Source organism: Cornus florida, unplaced genomic scaffold (assembly GCF_030987335.1).
Source record: "Cornus florida cultivar Cherokee Brave unplaced genomic scaffold, ASM3098733v1 CherokeeBrave_3.0.0_Hap2_Chr05, whole genome shotgun sequence".
Lineage (NCBI taxonomy): Eukaryota > Viridiplantae > Streptophyta > Magnoliopsida > Cornales > Cornaceae > Cornus > Cornus florida.
In genome coordinates, this window is record NW_026775575.1 from 42,583,777 (window position 1) to 42,611,499 (window position 27,723).

General features: G+C 40.1%; 1 protein-coding gene and 1 long non-coding RNA gene across 2 annotated transcripts; one reads left to right on the forward strand and one right to left on the reverse strand.

Annotated features, from left to right (window-relative positions):
- The first annotated feature begins 593 nt into the window (after positions 1-593).
- Positions 594-27,042, forward strand: LOC132306371 (serine carboxypeptidase 1-like). The gene is made up of 9 exons (XM_059803747.1): positions 594-767; positions 1,773-2,089; positions 2,315-2,419; positions 2,518-2,789; positions 2,883-3,122; positions 3,265-3,371; positions 3,461-3,547; positions 24,847-24,952; positions 26,363-27,042. Exons 1-9 carry the CDS (start codon positions 655-657, stop codon positions 26,504-26,506), a joined length of 1,491 nt encoding a protein of 496 aa, XP_059659730.1. The 5' UTR covers positions 594-654; the 3' UTR covers positions 26,507-27,042.
- Positions 3,832-5,159, reverse strand: LOC132306372 (uncharacterized). The gene is made up of 2 exons (XR_009481947.1): positions 4,874-5,159; positions 3,832-4,089 (listed from the first exon to the last, which is right to left on the reverse strand). It is a non-coding gene; the product is annotated as an uncharacterized LOC132306372 (long non-coding RNA).
- Positions 27,043-27,723: the final 681 nt, after the last annotated feature.

Below are 27,723 nucleotides of genomic sequence, written 5' to 3' on the forward strand. Positions count from 1 at the left end.
TTAATTTTTTTTAATTTTTAAATTAGTGACATCTCTTTTACCTTCTAAAATTGAAGGTCGAGAGTTAAAACGTAACGATTCAAATTCGGGAATCTAGATCACTAATCGGGTCCTAAATCAACCCGGAGACACCTAAAGGTAAAATGGTCATTTCATCCCAACTACGCATAATGAGTCATGCCAAGGTCACAATAGTCATTGGATCATATGAGTAACTTATCTCGAAGTTCGGTTGCATTTCGGGTTCCTTTGGTTAATAGAGGTAAAATGGTCCTTTCGTGTAAAAAATATGGGCGAAACTTATGCTGTGTGAAAAACTTAATTATAAAAAAGCCCACAAATATGAAAATATTTTTTGTTTTTTTTAATTATTGAGAACTGTTTTTAGAATTACAAGTCAAATAAAAAAATTTTGAGATCAATAAATCCTACTTATAAAATTTATTTTCATTTAAGTCCTAAATTAGTAAATCTTTCTATATAAATTTTCATATATATACCCATTAGACATTAAAATTAAATAAAAAGGAAAAGAAACATTTTATTGATTTTTTATAGAATAATTTATTTTTGTAGTGTTAAAATCATGTATGAAACATGAGTTCACGAAAAATGATGGCTTTGGGGTTTGAAAATTTGACTGGTTAGGAGCTTATGCGGTTCATGGATAATTCAAAACCATTGCAGGTACACAATTTCCCCGGAACAATATCCAGCGACGGAGCAACTGTCCGACAAAAGAACACTAGAAGCACAGCCGGAAAAAGGTACATCCTACGGATGCATATGTGTTTATATGTGTGTGTATATATACACATTTTAGTTGCTTACTGTAATAAAACTGAAACTTCATCCTCATCCTATTAGGCTTGATCCGGAATCTACCTATTTGATTGTCCTTCTAATCCCCACTAGGGCAAATTTTTTTTATTTTTATTTTTACAAGAATCTACCCACCTGCTAGTATCAAAGGTTTTTAGTCCAATGGTATAACATCTCCATTCTCAAAGAACCTACCTGCTAATCACTTTGGAGTAGAGGAGTACCCTTACCAACCGAGCTGTCCCGGGAATGATAATTAATTTTTATGGATTTAATTAATTTAACTAATAAGATGAATATTGTAAAATCACATGTTCTGTCAACGGACTTGATAATTTTTCAGAAACTCAGGGGAGGGTCTGTGTATTTATTTCCCTATTTAGATGGGAGGTAAGTGCCTAGCTTGTATAATCTCTCCTTCCTCTGAAGGGAGGTGAGGGATTGGAGCTCCATAGTGGGGTTTGGTGTGTGAATATATGCCCTAACAAATATATATATATATATATATATATATATATATATATATATAAATTGTGATATATATTACAAGGGGATTTTGTGATTTTTAACCTTATAATTAATTGTGATATTCTTAGATGGTCTTGTCTAGAAACAAAAGTAATAAACCAAGAATGTTACAATATATTTATATACAAACTTATAATACACTGCAATTAAGCACCATATAAACTATAGCCGGCCAGTTTGAATTTTTCGTCTAATTGTACCAGTTATAGCTGTTAACAGCTTCTACACGAGGTTCCCAAAGACCCCAAAATCACCAAAGGACAAAGAAAGAAAATTTCTTAATATTATCGTCCTTATTAACTATATATCAAATTGCCTCTTTTTATGAACACTAGCATATGCATGCTAAGCAGCAAGAATATGATCAAACTTACAGGCCTCACTTTGGTGCCCTTCACTTTCTGCCTTTTGGTGTTCCTTAGTTCAAGTCATGCCAGTCAGGTCACAAACCTTCAAAGGTTCATCAAGTCCAGAAGATCACAAAACCCCCCTGTTTCAGATCCTTGGGCAAAATTACATGCCACAGAAGAGTACTCTGATGTGTACATTGGTCCCCAAGATGGGTTGATGCAAGCTGACAAGATCGACGCTTTGCCGGGGCAACCAGATGGTGTAAATTTTGATCAGTATGCAGGGTATGTCACAGTTGATCCACAGGCTGGCAGAACACTGTTCTATTACTTTGTTGAGTCCCCACAAAATTCTTCTACCAATCCTTTGGTTCTATGGCTAAATGGAGGTACTAAACCAAAATGACTATCCACAAGCATTCTCATATTCACTTTTATTGGACATAACTATCTACATACTGCTTTATGAATTTGAAATTTTCACCCTTTACAACCATAGTGACACTAATTCAATTCTATTGCATTAATCAACTTAAGTACATGTGCCTCTGTGAGCGAGCAAACCTTAAATTTAACAACCATCATGATCCCATTTGCCTAATTTGGAACAACAGGACCAGGATGTTCCTCTTTGGGTGGAGCCATGTTGGAATTGGGGCCTTTCAGAGTCAATTCCGATGGGAAAACTCTCTATCAAAATAACTATGCATGGAACAATGGTGAGTCCATTCGACCACCAACTCATCGTTTTTCTTTTCCTTTTTAATTTTTCTATCTGATCAAACCATACTTTGTGATTTCCGTTGAAAATCTGAAGTGGCAAATGTGATTTTCTTGGAGTCTCCGGCTGGGGTGGGCTTTTCCTATTCAAATACATCGGCTGATTATGATCACACCGGCGACAAGAGTACTGCCAAAGATTCCTACACCTTTCTCATCAACTGGCTTGAGAGGTTCCCGCAGTATAAAAATAGTGACTTTTACATAACCGGAGAAAGCTATGCCGGTCATTACGTGCCTCAGCTCACATACACCATTCTGCAAAATAACAGGAATGCAAAGACCATCATTAACCTCAAAGGAATTGCTGTAGGTTTAATACTAATCCACCTTCAAATTTATTTTCTCCATCTCGCTCTAAGCTGAAAGATTTCTACTCTCTCATGGCCATATATCCTTCAGATAGGAAATGCAGTGATCAATGATCCTACCGATACAAAGGGGTCCTATGATTATTTATGGACGCATGCCTTAAACTCGGATGAAACATATGAAGGCATCAACACGTTTTGCGATTTTTTGAATGGAACTTCATCTGCAAATTGTGACTTCTTCATAGAAAAATCCCAAGAAGAGATTGGTGCTCTCGATATTTACAACATCTACGCGCCATACTGCAAAAAACCCACGCTAAATGGCTCCGTAAGTCCCTCATTCACAATTCTTTCTTCAGGTCTTACAGAACATTTGTATGCAGAGTTTTACCTTAACTCATATATGTAATTATAGAAATTCTCATAAAATCCTACCTAGAACAATACTAATGAGACGCACAAATAACCAGGTCAATGTTTTTGATCCGTGCTCGCCCTCGTATGTCATATCATATTTGAACACTGCAGAGGTGCAAAAAGCTCTCCATGCAAATCCTATGAGTTGGATTGGTTGCAGGTAGTTGGGTTTTAGCTAGTAACTGCTATTGGGAATAGATCACATATTAGTAACAACATACTATACTATAATTTTGACAATTTTTGCAGAGATTATAATTGGACTGACAGCCCAAGAACCGTTCTACCCCTCATCAAGGATTTCATTGTAAATGGAATAAGAGTCTTGCAATACAGGTAAGCGATTTTATTTTACTTATTTTTATTTTTCACTGACAAGAAACATACTCAACATACACTTTTTGCTCACACCCAGGCTCGAATCCCCTCCTCTTTGAGGATGGGGAGGTTATATGTAACGATCCCAAAACTAATACCTTTTAAACACAAAAAAAAAAAAAAAATTTTGGCATGACCTCCCCTAAAAATAGGCCTACCATACTCTATTTAAATTCATTTTTAACCTATCATGGCTCAAATTCCGAATTCACGGCAATAGTAGATGATGATACACAATCGAATGACCTCAATAATACTTCAAACTAGTATTACTCTCCCCATTCATCAATAAGGTTTACATGTTATCAAATTCACATCCAAAATATCATCAAATACCTTAATTACATTACATGACAAAGTTTTTGCAAAATATACATATACACCTTCACACTTTTAGTGCTTTGCAAAAATAATGGGAGATATACAAAAGACACAAAAGTGAGCTTCTAGTATCGCTCAAGCTTGAGGTGGGTTGTCGTCCACCGGTTCTTTTCCAAGACCTGAAAAAAATGTATAAATTGTAGGGTGAGCTATATGCTCAGTAGGTGTCAGTAGGGATCATACAACGTAGGGGATCAAATACAACATACAATTCAATTCCAATTATAAACAATGCAATGCAGTGCAATGAAATGCAATGCATGTCAATGACACTCCCCATTTTCATTCTCAAAACCATCACTTTCAAACGTTAATACAGCCCGCCCTTTGGTAACCCCGCCGCGACACGAGAGGAGGATTGGCTAGTGTCCCTGACCCTTGGTAACCCCGCGGCGTCATTATGGGGCCCAGCTAGCTCAACCACACTAGGGCGACTCCCTAGTCCCCTCTAGGCTATATTAACCTCCGGCCCGTTGGTAACCCCGCAGCGACCGGGTTTCGCATAAAACCATTTCATCAAAAACACTTTCCCGAAATTTCCCCTTTTTAAAGTAAATAAAATCTTTCCCTTTTCCTGCCCAATGTTAATGCATGAATACCTCAATGACATACACAAGTTCATCATTCCATACTTTATCCAATTTAAGCAATATGGCATAATTCGCAAGAATAATCAAGAAAGTCATAACATGCTTATACATAACAAGTTCTAGCACAATGAACATATATAATCAAGTCTTAAACATGCTTCACATAGAACAATCAACAAATATAGTCACACAACTAACATATATGCATACATATCAACAATTCTCTAGATTTTAAACAACTAATCAAATTAAACAACAATTAGATGCAATTAGCTCACTAAGGTACAAGATTTCATGAATTATGGTCCCCTACCTCAAGATTGCACCAAAACCCTAGAAAATGGGTCTCAAGATTCGAAATCCAAAGGGGCACAAAATCTAAAATTGCTTGTATGGATGTGTAGAGTTTGACACGAGCTTCGTTTTGCCTCAAACGGCACTTCAATCCGACAAAAGGTGGAGGAGTAATCTAAGAATGAAGTTTGAGTTCAAAAAGAAAAAGAAAAATCAAGAAATAGAGACAGAAGGAAGGGCCAGCGGGAGAGAAGAAAAATGGAGACCAATTGTGGTCTCAAACCCTTTTTGGGTGTGGTGGTGGGTCCCACGAAAATTTTAATTTGTTTTCTCTTTTTCTTTTACTCAATATACATCACACAATGCACATATACTTACATAGACATCACATTCTCCCCAACTTTAAAAAGATTTCGTCCTCGAAATCAAGACATACCTGAGGAAGAAAACAACGCTGGGTACTTGGACCGAACCTCCTGTTCGAGCTCCCAAGTAGCCTCCTCGACTCCGTGGTGTCTCCAAAGGACTTTCACCATTGGTATCGTCTTGTTCCTCAACACCCTCTGCTGAGTGTCAAGGATCTGAACTGGTCCTTCCTCGTAGGAAACATCCTCATCAATATCCACATCAACCGAACTCAATATGTGAGATGGATCCGGCTCGTACTTTCGTAACATTGATACATGAAAGACATTGTGAACTCTGTCCATCTGTGGTGGTAAAGCAAGTCTGTAGGCAACCTCTCCTACCCGATCCAAAATCTCGAATGGTCCAATAAATCGTGGCGATAACTTGCCACTCTTCCCAAATCTCATCAATCCCTTCCGTGGAGAAACCCGTAGAAAAACGTGGTCTCCTACCTCAAAGGATAACGGTCATCTCCGCTTATCCGCATAGCTCTTCTGTCGGCTCTGAGCTGTAAGTAACCTCTGTCTTATCAACTTAATCTTCTCAGTAGTCTCGAGTACAATGTCGGGTCCTAAGGCGGCTGCCTCGCCTACCTCAGTCTAACAAACAGGAGACCTACAAGGTCTACCATACAACGCCTCAAATGGAGCCATCTGGATGCTCGCCTGATAATTGTTGTTGTAGGCAAACTCAATAAGTGGAAGGTGATCCTCCCAACTACCTCCCAAATCAAGTACACATGCCCGAAGCATATCCTCTAAAATCTGGATAGTAAGCTCTAACTAACCGTCTGTCTGTGGATGGAATGCCGTACTAAGATGCAACGCTGAACCAAACGCTGCTTGAAGTCCTTCTCAGAACTTCGAAGTGAACTTAGCATCCCTATCTGACACAATGGTTGCAGGAACTCCATGTAACCTTACAATCTCCTTCACATAAAGAACACCAAGCTTCTTTGCATCATCTGTTGCCTTAATTGGCAAAAAGTGAGCCGTCTTGGTCAATCTGTCAATGATGACCCATACGGCCTCATTGCCCCTCCTTGACCTTGGAAAACCTGTCACAAAATCCATAGCAATATGCTCCCATTTCCATTGCGCTACAGGTAATGGTTGCAACAAACCTGCTGGCCTCTGATGCTCGGCCTTCACCTGCTGACAGGTAAGGCATCTAGCCACAAACTGTGCAACATCATTCTTCATCCCGCTCCACTAATACTGACGTCTCAAATTGTGATACATTTTAGTATCACCTGGATGAACTGCAAAGCGGGAAGTGTGAAACTCCCGTAGGACGTCCTCACAACAACATGTGGGAACCACCAACAAACCCCTGAACCGTAGACCCCCATCTGCATGCAAGGCCCAATCTTTCACTGTCTCACCACTAGAGATCAAAGCGTGGATGGCATCTAAGTCCGGGTCCTGTCTCTGTGACTCAATCACTCGTACAACAAGAGTAGGCTGAGCCACAAGACTAAACAAGAATGCTGGCTCACTGTCAACATCGTCATCAAAACACTGTAATCCCATCTCTGCCAGGTCTTCAAGCATCTTCCACTTCCGAATAGCTAAACTGGCCAAAGTTCTACGAGATTTCCGGCTTAAGGCATCCGCTACCACATTCGCCTTGCCCGGATGATACTGCAAGTCAAAATTGTAGTCCTCCAAGAATTCGACCCATCGCCTCTGTCTGTTGTTCAAGTCCTTTTGGGGGAAAAGGTACTTGAGACTTTTGTGATCTGAAAATACCTCGAATCTCTCATCATACAAGTAATGTCTCAAACACTTCAAGGCAAATACAACTGTCGCTAACTCCAGGTCATGAGTAGGGTAGTTGTACTCGTGAGTCTTCAACTGTCGAGACCCATAAGCCACTACTTTACCATCCTGCATCAACACACATCCCAACCCGTCACGTGAAGCATCACAATAGATCACATAACCCAAGCCACGCTCAGGTATCACCAACACTGGTGCTGTAGTCAATCTCGTCTTCAACTCCTGAAAAGATGAATCACAGGCCTCATTCCAGACAAACTTGATCTCTTTCCGGGTCAAACGGGTCATAGGAGCTGCCAAACGGGAGAAATCCTTCACAAATCTCCGATAGTAACCCGCTAAACCAAGGAAACTGCGGATCTCAAATACATTCTTGGGTCGCTCCCAAGTCAAAACTGCTTCAACCTTTGATGGATCAACTGATACTCCACCTTCTGAAACAACATGCCCCAAAAACTTCACCTCCTGTAGCCAAAACTCACATTTCTCGTATTTGGCATACAATCGGTGCTCCCGCAAAATCTGTAAAACAATACTCAAATGGACCTCGTGATCTTCCCGAGTCCGTGAGTACACAAGAATGTCATCCACGAAAACTACCACAAACTGGTCCAAGTAATCGTGAAAGACGCGGTTCATCAAATCCATGAATGCCGCTGGCGTATTAGTCAAACCAAAAGGCATAACAAGGAACTCATAGTGTCCATACCGTTTACGGAATGCTGTTTTCGGGATATCCTCATCCCTAACCCGCAACTGATAATAGCCAGACCTCAAGTCAATCTTCGAGAAACAACTGGCTCCCCTCAACTGATCAAATAAATCATCTATCCTTGACAAAGGATACTTGTTCTTGATGGTGGCATGATTCAACTTCCGATAATCAATGCACAACCTCAACGATCCATCTTTCTTCTTAACAAATAAGACCGGTGCGCCCCACGGTGACACACTCGGTCGGATGAAACCTTTCATCCTCAAATCATCAAGCTGCCTCTTCAATTCTTCCAATTCAACTGGGGCCATTCGATATGGTGCCATAGAAATCGGCGCGGTACCTGGCATCAAATCAATAGAGAACTCCACTCCTCGGGGTGGAGGCAACTCTGTCAAATCCTCCGGAAACACGTCCAGAAAATCACAAACAACCACAGGATAATCCTCTTTCCCAACATCATCTTCTTCGGCTATAAGGCTAGCCAAGAAGTAATCACTATGACTTCGTCCACGAACTCCATAAAACAATGAAATGTGGGAATCACTCCAATCTCCCACGAAAAAGAAACGGTCTCCCTCGGAAGTGCAAACTGTAACCCTTCCTCTATAACAGTCGATCGTGGCATGAAATGAAGCCAACCAATCCATCCCGAGAATGACATCAAAGCTAGTCATCTCCAGGAGGATAAGGTCAAACACGAAAGTCCGCCCGACTATCACAATGGGACACTCCCGCACAATTCGGCTCAAAGACACTGAAACCCCAACTGGCGTATCAATACTCAACCCCCGTTCCAAGAAACTAACTTCCAACCCCGATGCAAGTGCAAATGATGATGAAATGAAAGAATGAGATGCACCAGAGTCAAACAAAACACAGGCCCAACAACCAAACACTGGAAATATACCTCGAAGAACTGACGGTCCAGAAGATGCATCGGTCTGTGCCAGTGCAAAAACACGTCCCTGTGGTACCTGTGCCTGAGGATTGCCAACCTGAACACCTGACTGCTGCACTGGCATAGTAGGAGTATCCCTCCTAACTGACCGTGAACCCTGTGAAGACATGGCAGGCTGTGGTGGTGGCGGTCTGAAACCTGACTGAACTGTAGTCGATTGTGACGGCCTCTGCTATGACCCTCTGCCACTAATGGTGCCTGCTCTCTGACTCGGACAATCACGAATCAAGTGACCCTGCTGGCCACACCCATAACAAGCCTTCGGAGCTGACGAAACTGAAGACGATCTCATCGGACAACTGGACTTGTAATGTCCGGGCTGCTGACACTGATAACAAACAACTGCACTCCTGTCAGGTCCAGCTGGCATAGGAGTGGTAGGAGCAGATCTTGTAGACTGTTGCCCCTGAAACTGAGATGGACTGCCCTTGTTCCTTTTCCAAGAAGATCCCTCTAAGGATGGCCCTGCACCCCTCTTTTGCTTCAATTGCTCTCTTCTTGTATCCTTCTCTCTATTGTCAGCCTTCAGCATCAAAGCCCTTTCCACTGCTTCAGAGTAAACCTTAATAAACTGTGCCGTGATCAACGGCCTCATTCGATCATTAAGACCCGAGACAAACTTCCGAGTCTTGTTAGCTTCATCTTTCACCATTTCTGGAGCAAAACGGGAAAGTGAGGTGAACCTGTTCTCGTATTCCGCCACTGACATGCTCCCTTGAATAAGGTTATGAAACTGGTCTTGTAACTCCCATCTTTTGGAGAGCGGAAAATACTTCTCATAAAACAGCTCCTTGAACCTGTCCCAACTCATCTCTTCAATCTTGTACTGGTTGGTGATCGACTTCCACCAAACCTTGGCATCCATAGCAAACTTGTAAGTTGCTAGGATGATCTTCAAGTGATCCTCTGTCACATCCATTGAGGTTAACTGAGTTTCAACTTGATTCATGTAGTTGTCGGCTACCATTGGATCCGCACCGCCCTCAAACATAACCGGCATCAGCTGAGAAAACCCCTTAATGATCTTGAGACACTTCTAAGCTGGAGTCTCCTCAACTTGAACTGTAGGTTGTGGTACCAACTGCGGCTGAGCAACAATAGTTGCTCTCACGGCATTTTGCAACAATCGATTCAACTCTAGTGCCACAGAACCTTCACCCACTTCTACGGGTACGGGTGTTTCAACATTCTGTCTTCTTGGGGGAACAACTCTTGGGGGAATCAAGTCCCTAAGAAGCATGTTCTCATCAACTGGCTCCGCCGGATTGGAGCTAGAGCTCTCACCAACATCGCCCCTTGTTGGCCTAGGGCCAACTTCTCTAGGTTCCTCACGCCGTGACATCATGCTATAAAACGAGAAAACGATTCAGAAACATGACACTAAGGTCCACTGTGGACGACTCAACAAGAATTAATACCGTACAACACTTAGCATGCAAGACTATGCAAGAAACATTTTAACATAAACAAGTAAGCAAGTAAGCACATAGGCAGTTAAGCATGCTCATTTAAATAAGATACCACATAGCAAGTAGTCAAGTAAACAATACAAACAACATCCCATGCGACTCTATGTAGGCCTCTACCCGTCGTCCTAAAGGTTTTCGAACCTTTGCTCTGATACCATTATTTGTAACGATCCCAAAACTAATACCTTTTAAACACAAAAAAAAAAAAAAAAAAATTTTGGCATGACCTCTGATAAGCGCCGAATATTGTATATTCAAGCGCCCTAAATTGCATTAGTTAAGTCCATCGTTTGATTATTTAAGTAGATTATCTTCATTTGTGTGTATGTATATATTTTCAGGTCCATTTGCCAAAAAAGGAGCAAAATCAAGGCTTTGTGGAGTTTTGGCCATCAAAAGGCACAATTCTGAATTTCTGGCAGCAGTGGAGTCAGGACTTTGCTCACCATTTTGACCTTGCAAACTCGAGAACTGGACTTCCATTATAAAATGGCATATTTAGAACTCTGAATCAGCTTTCCAAATCTTCAAGCAGTTCATCATTCGGAGCTCGGACCAGAGAGTTATGGCCTTGTTACCAGAGGTGCGCAGAACTGCCTGGCAGCAATGAAATTCTGCCTTGATCTTCATTTTCGACCAATCATCCTTGAGAATTGGATCTCCACCAAAACATGAAGTTTTTAGAGCTCTGAATTAGCTTTCCAAATCTTTAAACGGTTCATCATTTGGAGTTTAGAGTACAAAGTTATGGCCATTTTACCAAAGTAGGTCCGGGATGAGCAAACCAAGCATAGGGCATTCTGGCCAATTTTCGAGTGCTCGAGGCCTAATTTCGAGTGCTCGAAATTAGGGCAGATTGCTTCACGAGATCAGCAGTGGAGTTAGGACTTTGCTCGCCATTTTGACCCAGAAAGCTCGAGAACTGGACTTCCATCATAACATGAAAGATTTAGAGCTCTGAATTAGCTTTCTAAATCTTCAAACGGTTCATCATTCGGAGCTCGGAGCAGAGAGTTATGGCCTTGTTACCAGAGGTGCGCAGAACTGCCTGGCAGCACTGAAGTACTGCCTTTCTCCCCATTTTCGACCAACCAGACTTGAGATTTGGGTCTTCATCAAAACATGAAGTTTTTAAAGCTCTGAATCGGCTCTCCAAATCTTTAAACGGTTCGTCATTCGGAGTTCGGAGCGTAAAGTTATGGCTGTTTAACCAAAGTAGGTCTGGGCGGAGCAAGTGAAGCATGGGCATTTTTACACTAAATTCGAGCGCTCGAGGCCTTGCTTAGAGTGCTCGAATTTGGGGCAGAATTGCCTTCGGGAATTCTCATTTTGGCAGCCACTTGTGCATTGGTTTCCTCATTTTCTACTTACTTCTTTATGAGGTGGTTGGGGATGTTTTTTGGAGGAGAAAGAGAGCTTTGTTGAAGGAGATAAGGCAAGGAAGGCCACACATATCATTATCCCATATTCTACAAGATTAGAGGAGAGAGAAGAGAGCAAGGAGAGAGAGTTCTTCAAGCTTGAAGAAGGGAGCACGAAAATGGAGGAGGTCTTCAAGCTTCTTCCTTCTTCCATTGCTCCTATGGGTAACTAAATCTTCTCTAGGGAGGTGATGAAGCCCCTCCCTTGTAAGCATGTTCTAGTGTAGATTTTACTTTTGGGATTTCAATGTATTATTGTTGGTGATTTTATGATCTAGAGCATCATATGTGTTGTAATGAATTCTAATGTCTATACATGATTATTTTGAGCTATTCATCTTGTCTTAGATGGTTTCTCTTCCTAATCATATTGCTTGCATTTCCATAGTGACAATGGAAGTTAGATCATAGAATGGTTTTAATGGCATGGAGTTTGAGAACTTTGATAAATCATTGCTTAGGATGCCCTTTGATGGTTTATACTTGATTCTTAACTTTGTGTGCTCTCATCATTTAATTAAGGGCTTGATAATCTTTGGCTTAGGGAGCATGTTGAAGACTACACCCTAGTTTAGGTAGTTCAAGCATGTGAATCTTTGATGGATTATTCTTGTTTTTGATTTAATGAACCTCTTGAGGATAGTATAGCAACCAAGGGTTGTTATGTGTCATGACCATCATTTATGTTGATTTTCCCTATTTAATCTCAATCTAGAATTTGTATAGGGTTGGAGCGGATTCATTTCCCTAGTTTTTCTCTACTTGTATTTCATTTCTTTTTAATTCTTGCAAGTTTCTAATTTATGCAATTTCAATATTCTTAGCTTAAGTGACAAACAACAAAACCTTTATAAACCCTTCATCATTCTAGAAAGATTCTAGACACTAAGGTTGCCGTAAGACTAGCGCAGTCCCAGTGGTTCGACTTACCCGACCAATAGCCCTATTTTACAATGATTCGTGCTATTGCGAAGGTTGATGTTAATTGACCAACCGATCAATTTTTGGCGCCGTTGCCGGGGACTGCAAACGGTTTAGCAACCAAAGTTTAGGGTTAATTTTAGTTTGATTGTGAATATTGTGTCTTGTGAATATTCCTTGCGTGTTTTGATCATCTTTGTGTTGTAAGATTCTAGTGACTCGGAGCTCGTCGTGGGATTGCTAGCAAATTGTAAGTCTAGAGGACCCCAGGTAAGTCTCTTGACTTCTAGTTTCGCATTGTGAATATTGTGTATGTGTTTAATTTAGTTGTGAAGCCCTTGTCGAGGCTCTTAACTTGTTTATATTTTGTGTTCAAGCATCGGTCCTTGTCGTGGCCATTTACATTTTCTGTCTTGATAATTGAGGGGAAAGGGAACATCGTATGTGGAGTTGTGGTTGATGAATTGCTTTGTTGAGTATATGCTTTGTTGTTGATGTTCGGTCGTAGGTCACTTTCCTTACCCACAATCGATTCTCCCATTGATATTAACTCTCTTGAAAGAACTCTTAGACGGAACCTTAGGGAACCCACTCTTACAAGGGACCTTGAAACTGAATTCAATATAATGGGGGATAACGTAGGAAATCCGGGGAATGAAAGGGCTGAAATTCCTAATGTAGAACCAATGACTCTTAGAGATCATTTTATTCCTACCACCTATGCTTCTCCTTCTTGTATAGTGATGCCAAACATCGATGCAGCTCAATATGAGATCAAGTCTAGTACCATTCAAATGCTTCCATCATTTCATGGCTTTGATAATGAAGATCCATATAAGCACCTTGATGAGTTCCTTGAAATCTGTTCGACCATCCGGTTGAGAGGTTTTCCGGACAATGCACTTCATCTCCATCTTTTCCCATTCTCCCTAAAGGATAGGGCAAAATATTGGTTGAACTCCCTCGCTCCCAACTCTATTACTTCTTGGGCTCAATTGCAACAAGAATTTCTTAAGAAGTACTATCCGGTGAGTAAAACCAACCAAATGAGGCGTTCCATTCTAAGCTTTTCTCAAGTTGATGGAGAACAACTCCACGAGACTTGGGAAAGGCTACAAGATCTTCTTCGAAAATGTCCTCATCATTTGATCCCAAAATGGCAATTAGTGCAAGCTTTCTATGCCGGTTTGACCGACACCCATAGATTTATGGTTGACTCTTCTTGTGGTGGGATGTTCATGTCCAAGAATGCGGATGAGGCTTGGACCTTACTTGAGAATTTGAGTGAAAATTCACTTCAACACAATTCTCGTAGGGCTCCGACCTCAACCACTCCAAAGAACACCAATCCTTGTCAACAAAAATCAATAAGGGAGGAATCATCTCAAGTGGATGCTATAGCTCATAAATTCTACCAATTGATGGCACCACATCTTCCTCCTTCATTGTCTCAAAATTCGGCAAGTTCGGTTTGTGCCTCATGTAATAGTCCATTTCATCTCTCGGAAGATTGCCCCACACCGGAGCAATTTCCCAATCCCAACCAAGAGCAAGCTAATGCCATGTTCTCACGGCCCGGGAACAATCCATATTCCAACACCTACAATCCGGGTTGGCGAGACCATCCGAATTTTTCGTGGAGGCAACAAGCCCCACAAAATTCCCAACTTCAAAATCAAGGGCCTCAAAATCAGCCCTCTTCTCAATATCAAGGTAGGCCTTTCCAAGCCTCTTCAAGCTACCAACCTCCATACAATCCAAATGTCTCCACTCAACCTCCTGTGAATCCAATTGATGAGATAGTGGCTGCAAACAAGCAAATGATGGAATCATTAAATGTGCAAATGATGGAATCATTAGACAAGCAAATCATAGATTCCAACAAGCATCTCTTGACATCCTTGCAACCTACTCTCCAAATGGTTCACTCCCATACTCAATCCATAGCTAGGCTCGAAAATCAAATGGGACAAATAGCTAACCAAGTGAACCAACTTCTTCAAAAAGACAAGGGTAAGCTTCCCGCTCAACCATTTGAAAATCCTAGAGGAATGCATGTGATTAATGAAACCCCTCCTCCGAGTGGGCCGACTCATGAACAAGTTCAAGCTATCACCACCCTTCGGAGTGGTAGAGTGGTTGACAACAAGGTTGATGGAGACGCAAGTGAGAAAAACCCTCCGTTGAAAAATCCAAATTCAAGCTCTTCAAGTCCAAATCCAAGTTCTTCTTGTCCAAATACCATTCACGGAAGTCCCACGCATGTCACCCCAAATGTGGAAACTACTTATGAGCCAAAAGCTCCGTTCCCTCAACGTCTTCAAGAGTCGACACATTTTGGGAATAAGAATTGCAAAATTCAAGACATGTGGGAGGTCTTTAGGCAAGTAAAGATCAATCTTCCTCTCTTGGATGCTATCAAGCAAATTCCTCCCTATGCAAAATTCCTTAAGGATTTGTGCACTCAAAAGCGCACTTCCAGAAGTCATTTACCAAAGAAAGTGAGGTTAACCGAAAATGTTAGTGCGATCATTCAGCACAGCACTCCTCCGAAGTATAAGGATCCGGGTGCCCCCACAATCTCTTGTGTCATTGGTGACAACAAAATCGAGAGGGCCCTCCTTGACTTAGGAGCTAGTGTGAATTTGATTCCATATTCGGTTTACCTACAACTTGGTTTGGGAGATCTAAAGCCAACTCCGATAGTGTTGCAATTTGCTGATCGATCTATTAAGCAACCACGGGGAATTATTGAAGATGTGATCATAAAAGTGGACAAATTCTACTTCCCGGTAGACTTCGTGGTTCTTGATACGGAACCAGTCCATGATCCAAGAAAACACATTCCCATAATTCTCGGACGTCCTTTTCTAGCTACAGCTAATGCTTCCATTAACTGTAGATCCGGATTGATGGATATCTCTTTTGGGAATATGAATGTTAAGCTCAATATCTTCAATGCTGTGCAACTTCCTTCAGATGACAATGAGTGTTTTGAAATCACTATTGCTGATGAACACATTCAAAATCCAATCCCACCTCCTTCAACGGAGGATCCCCTACATGCTTGCTTGGTCCCTTTTGATTTTGAGGATTTTGGTGTGGACAAATCCATTCGGGAAGTCAACTCCTTGCTTGAGATTCCATCACCATTTTCCTCTCCTTTATGGGAAGCACCAAATCCATCTCTATCGTGGGATTGTCCATCTCCTTCCATTTCTTCACTGGAGTTACCTCAACATTTTGAGGGTGAACCACCGGACAAAGGTAAGGAGAATGTTGACAAGTTGCTGAAAATTCTTCCAATCATTCCAGCCCAATCTAGAATCATTGTCCATGATACTCAACCTGTGAACAAACCATTTGAGTACAATGAGGTATATGACTTGGAGATTGCAAATATGGAAGGTCATGATCCTACCATTGTTAGTCAAAACAATGACATTCAACGAGCCTCCATAATCTCGAACAAGCAACACCTTTGCTTAAATCTGAAAATAAAAGAAGTGAGATTAAAAGCGATGCTCAAATCCTCTAAGGCCAAACTTGTTTCTCTTCGGAAGGATCAATATCCCTCACCATTCATTGATCTAAGTTTGAGACCATATGAAGGAGGCAAGTTGCATACGGAGCGTTAAGGATCCATCTCTCCAATGGATCCTGATCCTGGTTCGTCTAGCTATCGACATTAAATTTAGCAAAGCAAGGGAAGAAATTCTTTCGATGTTCCAAGCTTCCCTACCTTCTCAAATTGCTCGTGCCTTGAAATTTTCTGGGAAATGGTTTAGAAAAGCCAAAAATTTGATTTTTCTGAAATGATCTTCAGTTGCGTTCCGCAATTTTAGACTGGCCTCTTAGACCTTCTCAGCTCTAATTTTCATTCCCGGAAATTTCCATCGCTTTCGAGCAAGTTCATAGGATCTTTGGCATGCAACTCATGTGCACAACCTCTCATTTTCAACGCATTGTTGGATCATGGTTCCCCAAAATTTTCCATGCATTGGAGATGAAATGCAAAGTTTGAAAATTTTTCATCTAGGCATTAGAAATGTTGAGCAATTCGACAATTTTTCCAAAAATTTTCCATCCATGCAGTGGAATGGACTGAATTTGCAAATTTTAAAATTTTTTCCATGCTTTAGAGATAAAGTGCTAAGTTTTAAAAATTTTCCATGAATTGTGTGATGTTGCATTGAAGAGATATTCAAAAATTCCAAAATTTTCAAATTCATTCAAAGTCTGGAAATTTTCCAAAGATGATGCAATTTGAAAATTTTCTTCAGTTCATTCAAGCATTATGAGACAGTTCGAAAATTTTCAGAAATTCTTCCATTCCATGGGAATGACATGCAAAATTTTTTTGTTTCCAAGTCGCCAACTTGCAAAATTCCTGGAATGATGTTGCAAATGCATCAAAATGCATGAAAGTGCATGCAATAGTGCTCACTGTCTCCCATGGAATGAGATTGCAAATGCAAATGCATGGAATTTCCATGCATGGACTCCATTTTGAACAGCTTCCATTTCCATGTTGCTCACATTCCATATTCCATTGCAACAAATTCAACTTCCATGGTGCTCACTGTCTTGCATGTTTTCCCTTTCACTCCTTGTTTCAGTCCTCACAGCCGAGCTCACCCCCTAGCCTACTGAGCCAATTTCGTGCCCTCCAAATCCCATTCAGATTGCTCCAAATTACCACACCAATTTTGCATGCTCACTGCCCAAGTTTGGAGCGCTCTAGCTTCCATTTGGATTGCTCCAAACTTCTCCACCATCATTCCGAGGCTGCTGCTTGTATTTAGAGCACTCTAATTCCATTTTAGAGTGCTCTAAATGTGAACCAATCTCATCCCAAGCTACTGCCTTCATTTAGAGCACTCTAGCTCCTATTTGGAGCACTCTAAATGTGAACCATCAATCCCACGCTCACGCCTTCATTTAGAGCACTCTAGCTTCCATTTAGAGTGCTCTAAATTTTCAGCCCAACATCCCGCAACCACTGTCTCCAATTCGAGCACTCGAAGGCCAAGCTTCGAGTGCTCGCAGCTGCTATCCCACTGTAACCCAACATACCGAACTCTCTGTCTTCAAATCGAGCACTCGAAATCCCATTTGGAGTGCTCGAAATCTCTTTCTCACCCAAGGCATCCAACTATGAAACCAACCACCATCGGCACCATCCAAACATGCATGCCAACCTTCCTAAACCACCTCACACAACACCAACCCCTCATCATCCTCAACCATGCATGCCTTCCACGGCCACCCTCCCAACACAATCCCAACCATTCACATCAACACCATGCACACACCAACCAAACCGACCACCACCCCAAACTTCACCCCTCTCTCATTCACCAACCAACCCTCACACAAGCCTTCTTTCTCTCGGCATCTACACACACCAACACCATGCAACCCCCATGCATGCCCCTCTCGGCATCCTTTTGTTCCTCAACCATGCTAACCAACCTCCCAACCTCACCCCCTCAAGCCACCTCCACTCTCAGCCACCATGCAGCCATGCATGTCACAACCATGCCCCCCCCACACCATGCCACCATCTCTCTATCGGCACCTTCACTCCCTAACCACCCACCACCCTTCGCACTCAATCAACCCCATCCTCAATTCCTCCACAACACCCTCATGCATGCCATTCAAAAAAAAAATGGCACACTTTTGGCATTCTTTTGCTATCCATTTTACACTTGTGGCTAATGTCTGCATTTGTGTTTTGTTTGGATTTTTATCTTGCACTACAATTCAGGTTAGTGTTTTTAATTCTGTTTTGATTTTCCTTAAGAGCCTATGCTTTTACATTTGTATATTAGTTGTGTTTTGCTAGGTCTTCATGTCCAAGTTTGGGGGAAGCACTTGCACATTCACATAGATGGAAACCTTTGCCTTCCTCACTCCGCTTGGTATTATTGTTCTTTAACCCTCTCTGTTCTTATTTTCATTTACTTGTCTTCTCACATTGAGGACAATGTGACATTCAAGTTTGGGGGTGCATTTATGCATTTTTGGTTCCATAATTTTTGCTAAGCAATGATAGTATAACTTGACACTTGTCGGAGATGAAACATATGTTTAATACCTTGTGTATAGAAGTAATTGAAAATTTTGAAAATAAAGAAAAATTTGAGTTGAAATGATCATGTAGATTCAAATTAGTCTGTATAAATGTCTCAATTAAATTCTCGCTGGATTTGACACTCTTTTAAGCTTCACAATGCACAGATGCACATTGGAAACTTAACTGTGAGGCATGCAACTTGATTGACCTTGACCTAGTTAATCTGATTTGATGAACCTAATGGATGAATACTTTTGGCATGAATCTAAAAAAAAAAAAAAAAAAAAAAAAACTTAGAAAGAAAGAAAATAATGATCAGTTGACGTTCGTAGCCTTTCCAACTCGAGTTATTAAGCCCTAGGAGTGTCTCTACACTTAGCACCCTAAAACCGTCTGGTTTGGGAGTTGTTGGCCTAACGCTTGCTACAAGGGTTGGTTAGAAAGCTTAAGGGACTTAAACATTGCACGGTCATTCAAAAAATAAATTGGTAATAAACATGGTTTGCTAGAGTTCGTAGCCTTTCCAACTTGAGCTATTAAGCCCTTTGGAGTGTCTCTACACTTAACACCCTAAAGCCATCTGGTTTGGGAGTTGTTGGCCTAACGCTTGCTACATAAGTTGGTTAGAAAGCTTAAGGGACTTCAGCATTGCACAACCATTCTATGTTTCGCTTATGAGTTACAATAAATTGTCAACAAGCAATAAAAGTTGTCTTGTAAATAAAATCATGCCTTAGGAACCTCATTTAAAGGGGAATTCAATGATTTGAAAACTTGTGCTTTGGAATTGGAAAAGAAAGTAAAAGCTGCATGTTGAGAATCCAATTCACTTTCACTGAAGCTAGAGTTGATTTCCATTCAAGAGATGATAATTGAGTTATTTATATAGACTTTGATGTTGATGCATGTATATGGAAATGTATTTAGCCAATTTTTGTATCAATGCTTCATATATGCAAGGTAGTTTTCCCAATGACCCCATCTCTAGTTTTTGTCTGTTTCAAGTTGTACTTGAGCTATGTATCTATCTCATTTTACCATGGATGATATTTTTGTAGTAGCATGCCCATGGTTGTCTTTTCATTAAGTTTTTCATTGTAGTTTTGCTAAGGGACTAGCAAAATGTAAGTTTGGGGGTGTGATAAGCGCCGAATATTGTATATTCAAGCGCCCTAAATTGCATTAGTTAAGTCCATCGTTTGATTATTTAAGTAGATTATCTTCATTTGTGTGTATGTATATATTTTCAGGTCCATTTGCCAAAAAAGGAGCAAAATCAAGGCTTTGTGGAGTTTTGGCCATCAAAAGGCACAATTCTGAATTTCTGGCAGCAGTGGAGTCAGGACTTTGCTCACCATTTTGACCTTGCAAACTCGAGAACTGGACTTCCATTATAAAATGGCATATTTAGAACTCTGAATCAGCTTTCCAAATCTTCAAGCAGTTCATCATTCGGAGCTCGGACCAGAGAGTTATGGCCTTGTTACCAGAGGTGCGCAGAACTGCCTGGCAGCAATGAAATTCTGCCTTGATCTTCATTTTCGACCAATCATCCTTGAGAATTGGATCTCCACCAAAACATGAAGTTTTTAGAGCTCTGAATTAGCTTTCCAAATCTTTAAACGGTTCATCATTTGGAGTTTAGAGTACAAAGTTATGGCCATTTTACCAAAGTAGGTCCGGGATGAGCAAACCAAGCATAGGGCATTCTGGCCAATTTTCGAGTGCTCGAGGCCTAATTTCGAGTGCTCGAAATTAGGGCAGATTGCTTCACGAGATCAGCAGTGGAGTTAGGACTTTGCTCGCCATTTTGACCCAGAAAGCTCGAGAACTGGACTTCCATCATAACATGAAAGATTTAGAGCTCTGAATTAGCTTTCTAAATCTTCAAACGGTTCATCATTCGGAGCTCGGAGCAGAGAGTTATGGCCTTGTTACCAGAGGTGCGCAGAACTGCCTGGCAGCACTGAAGTACTGCCTTTCTCCCCATTTTCGACCAACCAGACTTGAGATTTGGGTCTTCATCAAAACATGAAGTTTTTAAAGCTCTGAATCGGCTCTCCAAATCTTTAAACGGTTCGTCATTCGGAGTTCGGAGCGTAAAGTTATGGCTGTTTAACCAAAGTAGGTCTGGGCGGAGCAAGTGAAGCATGGGCATTTTTACACTAAATTCGAGCGCTCGAGGCCTTGCTTAGAGTGCTCGAATTTGGGGCAGAATTGCCTTCGGGAATTCTCATTTTGGCAGCCACTTGTGCATTGGTTTCCTCATTTTCTACTTACTTCTTTATGAGGTGGTTGGGGATGTTTTTTGGAGGAGAGAGAGAGCTTTGTTGAAGGAGATAAGGCAAGGAAGGCCACACATATCATTATCCCATATTCTACAAGATTAGAGGAGAGAGAAGAGAGCAAGGAGAGAGAGTTCTTCAAGCTTGAAGAAGGGAGCACGAAAATGGAGGAGGTCTTCAAGCTTCTTCCTTCTTCCATTGCTCCTATGGGTAACTAAATCTTCTCTAGGGAGGTGATGAAGCCCCTCCCTTGTAAGCATGTTCTAGTGTAGATTTTACTTTTGGGATTTCAATGTATTATTGTTGGTGATTTTATGATCTAGAGCATCATATGTGTTGTAATGAATTCTAATGTCTATACATGATTATTTTGAGCTATTCATCTTGTCTTAGATGGTTTCTCTTCCTAATCATATTGCTTGCATTTCCATAGTGACAATGGAAGTTAGATCATAGAATGGTTTTAATGGCATGGAGTTTGAGAACTTTGATAAATCATTGCTTAGGATGCCCTTTGATGGTTTATACTTGATTCTTAACTTTGTGTGCTCTCATCATTTAATTAAGGGCTTGATAATCTTTGGCTTAGGGAGCATGTTGAAGACTACACCCTAGTTTAGATAGTTCAAGCATGTGAATCTTTGATGGATTATTCTTGTTTTTGATTTAATGAACCTCTTGAGGATAGTATAGCAACCAAGGGTTGTTATGTGTCATGACCATCATTTATGTTGATTTTCCCAATTTAATCTCAATCTAGAATTTGTATAGGGTTGGAGCGGATTCATTTCCCTAGTTTTTCTCTACTTGTATTTCATTTCTTTTTAATTCTTGCAAGTTTCTAATTTATGCAATTTCAATATTCTTAGCTTAAGTGACAAACAACAAAACCTTTATAAACCCTTCATCATTCTAGAAAAATTCTAGACACTAAGGTTGCCGTAAGACTAGCGCAGTCCCAGTGGTTCGACTTACCCGACCAATAGCCCTATTTTACAATGATTCGTGCTATTGCGAAGGTTGATGTTAATTGACCAATCGATCATGATTATTTTGAGCTATTCATCTTGTCTTAGATGGTTTCTCTTCCTAATCATATTGCTTGCATTTCCATAGTGACAATGGAAGTTAGATCATAGAATGGTTTTAATGGCATGGAGTTTGAGAACTTTGATAAATCATTGCTTAGGATGCCCTTTGATGGTTTATACTTGATTCTTAACTTTGTGTGCTCTCATCATTTAATTAAGGGCTTGATAATCTTTGGCTTAGGGAGCATGTTGAAGACTACACCCTAGTTTAGGTAGTTCAAGCATGTGAATCTTTGATGGATTATTCTTGTTTTTGATTTAATGAACCTCTTGAGGATAGTATAGCAACCAAGGGTTGTTATGTGTCATGACCATCATTTACGTTGATTTTCCCAATTTAATCTCAATCTAGAATTTGTATAGGGTTGGAGCGGATTCATTTCCCTAGTTTTTCTCTACTTGTATTTCATCCCCTAAAAATAGGCCTACCATACCCTGTTTAAATTCATTTTTAACCTATCATGGCTCAAATTCCGAATTCACGGCAATAGTAGATGATGATACACAATCAAATGACCTCAATAATACTTCAAACTAGTATTACTCTCCCCATTCATCAATAAGGTTTATATGTTATCAAATTCACATCCAAAATATCATCAAATACCTTAATTACATTACATGACAAAGTTTTTGCAAAATATACATATACACCTTCACACTTTTAGTGCTTTGCAAAAATAATGGGAGATATACAAAAGACACAAAAGTGAGCTTCTAGTATCGCTCAAGCTTGAGGTGGGTTGTCGTCCACCGGTTCTTTTCAGTAGGTGACACTTAAGACACAAATCTTGTGTCCTTGTGAATTCAAGCAAAGCATAGGCCAATGGGAGATAGGGATCATACAACGTAGGGGATCAAATACAACATACAATTCAATTCCAATTATAAACAATGCAATGCAATGCAATGCATGTCAATGACACTCCCCATTTTCATTCTCAAAACCATCATTTTCAAACGTTAATACAGCCCGCCCTTTGGTAACCCTGCCGCGACACGAGAGGAGGATTGGCTAGTGTCCCTGACCCTTGGTAACCCCGCGGCGTCATTATGGTGCCCAGCTAGCTCAACCACACTAGGGCGACTCCCTAGTCCTCTCTAGGCTATATTAACCTCCGGCCCGTTGGTAACCCCGCAGCGACCGGGTTTTGCATAAAACCATTTCATCAAAAACACTTTCCCGAAATTTTCCCTTTTTAAAGTAAATCAATTCTTTCCCTTTTCCTGCCCAATGTTAATACATGAATACCTCAATGACATACACAAGTTCATCATTCCATACTTTATCCAATTTAAGCAACATGGCATAATTCGCAAGAATAATCAAGAAAGTCATAACATGCTTATACATAACAAGTTCTAGCACAATGAACATATATAATCAAGTCTTTAACATGCTTCACATAGAACAATCAACAAATATAGTCACACAACTAACATATATGCATACATATCAACAATTCTCTAGATTTTAAACAACTAATCAAATTAAACAACAATTAGAGGCAATTAGCTCACTAAGGTACAAGATTTCATGAATTAAGGGCCCCTACCTCAAGATTGTACCAAAACCCTAGAAAATGGGTCTCAAGATTCGAAATCCAAAGGGGCACAAAATCTAAAATTGCTTGTATGGATGTGTAGAGCTTGACACGAGCTTCGTTTTGCCTCAAACGGCACTTCAATCCGACAAAAGGTGGAGGAGTAATCTAAGAATGAAGTTTGAGTTCAAAAAGAAAAAGAAAAATCAAGAAATAGAGACAGAAGGAAGGGCCAGCGGGAGAGAAGAAAAATGGAGACCAATTGTGGTCTCAAACCCTTTTTGGGTGTGGTGGTGGGTCCCACGAAAATTTTAATTTGTTTTCTCTTTTTCTTTTACTCAATATACATCACACAATACACATATACTTACACAGACATCACATTATACCAATGAGTTAGATGCCCTTTGATTAAGCACTGATTCGGTCCGAGTAGGGGTTTGGCCCCTTGAACTTGTCCTATAGACTTTCGATGAATGCGCTGATTCCGTCTGAGTAGGGGTGCACGGGGATCCATTCTAATGGTCAATCCGATTCAAATCATACAGTTTTAATTAGTTTTGGGAGGAAATTGTTCTTTCTCAGTTCCACAAATAGTACTGGGACTGTTAGGATCAGATTAGTTTGGATGTTTAAAAACCAAAAAAGGCTGAACCAATCCATAATGAGTCATTATATTTCTAGTTTCATTTATATGATTGGTGAGCAACACCTTGAATGACTCCATTCATATGGAATTAAGGCAAGAATGATGATGATGGTCAATAACACTAATTACTGTAAAGTTGCACCATAGCAAATCAATATTACTTGTATATACGTGTGTGTGTGTGTGTGTGTGTATTCCTACTCTTTACACTAAAATGAAACAATCAATCTTCAATTCAACCTATTAAATATCTGTTCTTATTTATAGTTATTGCCATTTTATTCTTTGTTTATTATAACTGGTGTTGTTTTCGAACTATTACTTTAATTTTTTTCCCTTTTATTTAGGTCTGTTTTCGTTATTGATAATGTGCTCTTTTTATGGACATAAATGTGTGTGTAATTATGTATGATAAATTTTCATGTAGATTTACTATTTCACAAAAACAAACCATTCTTGCATGGTGAGGTAGTTCCATCCGTTTGGGTCAATTCCAAAATTCATGAAACGAATACCCCAAAACCGAACTAAATCAACTATGTGCACCCCTAGAGCTAAGGTCTAATAAATCAGAGTGCAGTATGGAAATTCCAGTTCTAAGTAAACAAACTGATATTATTCAAGTTCATGGATGATTTACCTGAAAGATATTATTACTCTTGCAGTGGTGACATAGATTCGGTTGTTCCGGTTACATCATCCAAGTACTCAATAAGCAGCCTCAAGCTTCCAATCCAGACAGCTTGGCGTCCTTGGTACACCAACAATGAGGTAATATTGTTGCTACTGTAAATGAGACAATTATACAATGTGTCCTTAATGCATATCAATATATGGTAGCAACTGAGATAGCCTGTGATGTTTCTGTAGTTCCCCTCTTACATTTTGCAACTTTTAATACATGGAACCAATGGGTTATTATCCCAGCTTTTATAACCTCTCCTTCCTCTAAGGGGATGGGGAGGGGTTTGAGCCCCATAGTGGGCACTTAATGTGTACGTGAGTCTTTACCTAACCAAAAACAAAATGTGTGATATTTACAAACTTTTAATGCACGGACTTTGTGGGAGGAAAAATCTTGGTCCTACATGGTTTCTTTTTCTTTTTTGAATAAAAAAGAAAAGAAAAGAAGTTGTATAATGAAAGCTGAGTTAAAATAAAATAAAAAATAAAAATCCTAACTTTATTGAACATTTTTTTCCTTTTTTTTTTTTTTTTTTTTTTCAAACAACTAAACCAGACAGAAACCTAGGCTATGTTTGTTAGGAGGGAAGGAAGGGGGATGGAGGGAAGACAGGAGGGGGTCTATCATAGTACATGAGAAAGTTGGAAGAAAGGGAAGAAAGGAATCCCTTCTGACCCACCATTTTGCATCCCTCCAAAATCAGACAGAAGAGAGGAGGGAAGAGAAGGATAAGTATGTTGTATTATGTAGAGTAACGTACTTCATTAATTTTTGTAAAATTATATAATGAGGGTATAGAGGTAAAAGAATATGAAACCCCTCCTTCCCTTCTTACCAAACAATGGAAGGTGTCACTCTCTCTCCTCATCCCTTCCACTCAACCAAACAAAATGGGAGAAGGAAACCTTTCCTTTCCTTGGGATGTTGCAACCCTTCCTTCTATTCATCTGGGCCAAGTCCAGTAAGAAAACTGATATTTTGAGTAGTAGTAACAACGGGATTCACCACATCATACTGAAAATAAAAGAAATCTGTAGAAATGAACCAAAAGAAGAATGGGGATTGGGAAAGGAAATGGTTTCATAAATTATAACCATGTTCTGTATTATTACTTCTGAAATCAGATTGAAAAGATGTTTCTATATATCATATACTTTTATATATGTAGTCATTTGAGTTCATATAGATTAAAACCCACTCTTAATAACACCTCAAGGGATTCACACCAAAGGACATGTATGCTTATTTTCTTCCCTCCATAGTCCTTACCATCTCCCTTCTCCTCCATATGTATTATGCTCATAATCATGATTACAACGTCTATTCTTTAATTGTCAAACCAATAAAAGGATTTATTCTCCACCATTGAAATTTACTTTACATTTCCTTTGAATTGGAAATTTACACTTCTCCTTCAGTGGTTTATTTGTTGTTGCAACAATATTCTGCCACTAAAAGAGTGACTTGAGTTAACTGATATTGGAATATAATGGCAGGTCGGAGGATATGTGGTGGAATACAAAGGCTTAACATTTGCAACAGTAAGAGGAGCTGGACATCTAGTTCCAAGCTACCAGCCTGAGAGAGCACTGCTCATGATCTCGTCATTCCTTCAGGGGTCTCTCCCTCCTTCCTCATGAAGAGCCATCTATATTTGTACCGTGTTTGGCGTTACTCTAACTCTAATAAAACGCTTTAGAAAGTCACATTGTGCTGGTTATTGCTAACCAGCCAAGCCTGACAAATGCTCTGCTCAGTCCCAATTAAATTTGGCTCGTGTTGGCACATGGCAGTTCGTCAATAGCTTCGTTCTTTAGCATTTGACTTCTATGAAAGTAGCAGTTGACGATTATTATAGCCACCTTACACTGTTCATAGGCCAAGGAATGCTTAATTCAATGTTGCTGGCTAAAGGTTCACTTTTTTTTGTCAGCTAAGCCACAATTCTGTTAAATGTCTCTAAACTTCCAACACTTCCTCAAAATGACTACCAGTATTACACTTTCATATCATGTGTGTGTGTGTGTATATATATTCCTGTTGTAATGAAGAAACATGTCCACTAATGGTGCTATTGAAGGACATGCATTATACAGTTAGTCTTGCCAATACAGAAAATAGAAGGAAGCATATTTTGGATGGACACCCCATGTTTGACATTGTCTGCACACAATTGCTATTATCATATATTAACACACTGTTTGCGTTTAACAATCTAAGCATTTAATAATTACACAAAACATATATGCTCAGTTCTGCTGAATCCAAAGTTAAATGCGTGTATTTTTGTGTGATTGTTTTTTGCAATTGGTCATGCCCATGGTGATCAAACTTGAACACTTGACAAAATGTGCCATGTTTCACCCATCAACTACGGCCTACAGGGGAAAAGGAAAAGGCAAGTACAGCACTGACATATAAAATCAAGTTGTGTCTCGGGGTAAAATGGTTGATACATCAACACCTGGTCTGCATTGTTTTCTGGCCTATTTTCGGCCTTGCCCTTTTAATGCAATCTATATTATCATTCTTCAGGAATGAGCCTTGTTTTTGTTGTGGTTCGTGGAGTCTACGCTACTAAGCATGTTTGAACTTGTTCAAGAACTTTGAACTAGTTCAACTAGAGCGATGAATTGGACTTTGACTACTACCTTAGTTGAACCAGTTCAAGTGAGGCACTGAGTTGCAACACTTTTGGGGGCAACAAAGTTGAACTAGTTCAAGTGTTACTGAATCGGTTTAACTCCCTTCGGAAGCTATGTGATTTGATTTTCCTTACTGGTTTTGGACTCTACAAAAGGCAATTTCTTGTAGGACAAGTTGTGTTCCATTGTTTGGGACTATATGTATCAACTCT

Excerpts from the sequence above, each read along its gene's own strand:
- LOC132306371 (XM_059803747.1), top strand. The coding sequence starts at position 655 with ATGCGGTTCATGGATAATTCAAAACCATTGCAGGTACACAATTTCCCC. Across the intron at positions 3,123-3,264 it reads AACCCACGCTAAATGGCTCC|GTCAATGTTTTTGATCCGTG; the intron begins GTAAGTCCCTCA and ends ACAAATAACCAG. Across the intron at positions 3,372-3,460 it reads ATGAGTTGGATTGGTTGCAG|AGATTATAATTGGACTGACA; the intron begins GTAGTTGGGTTT and ends CAATTTTTGCAG.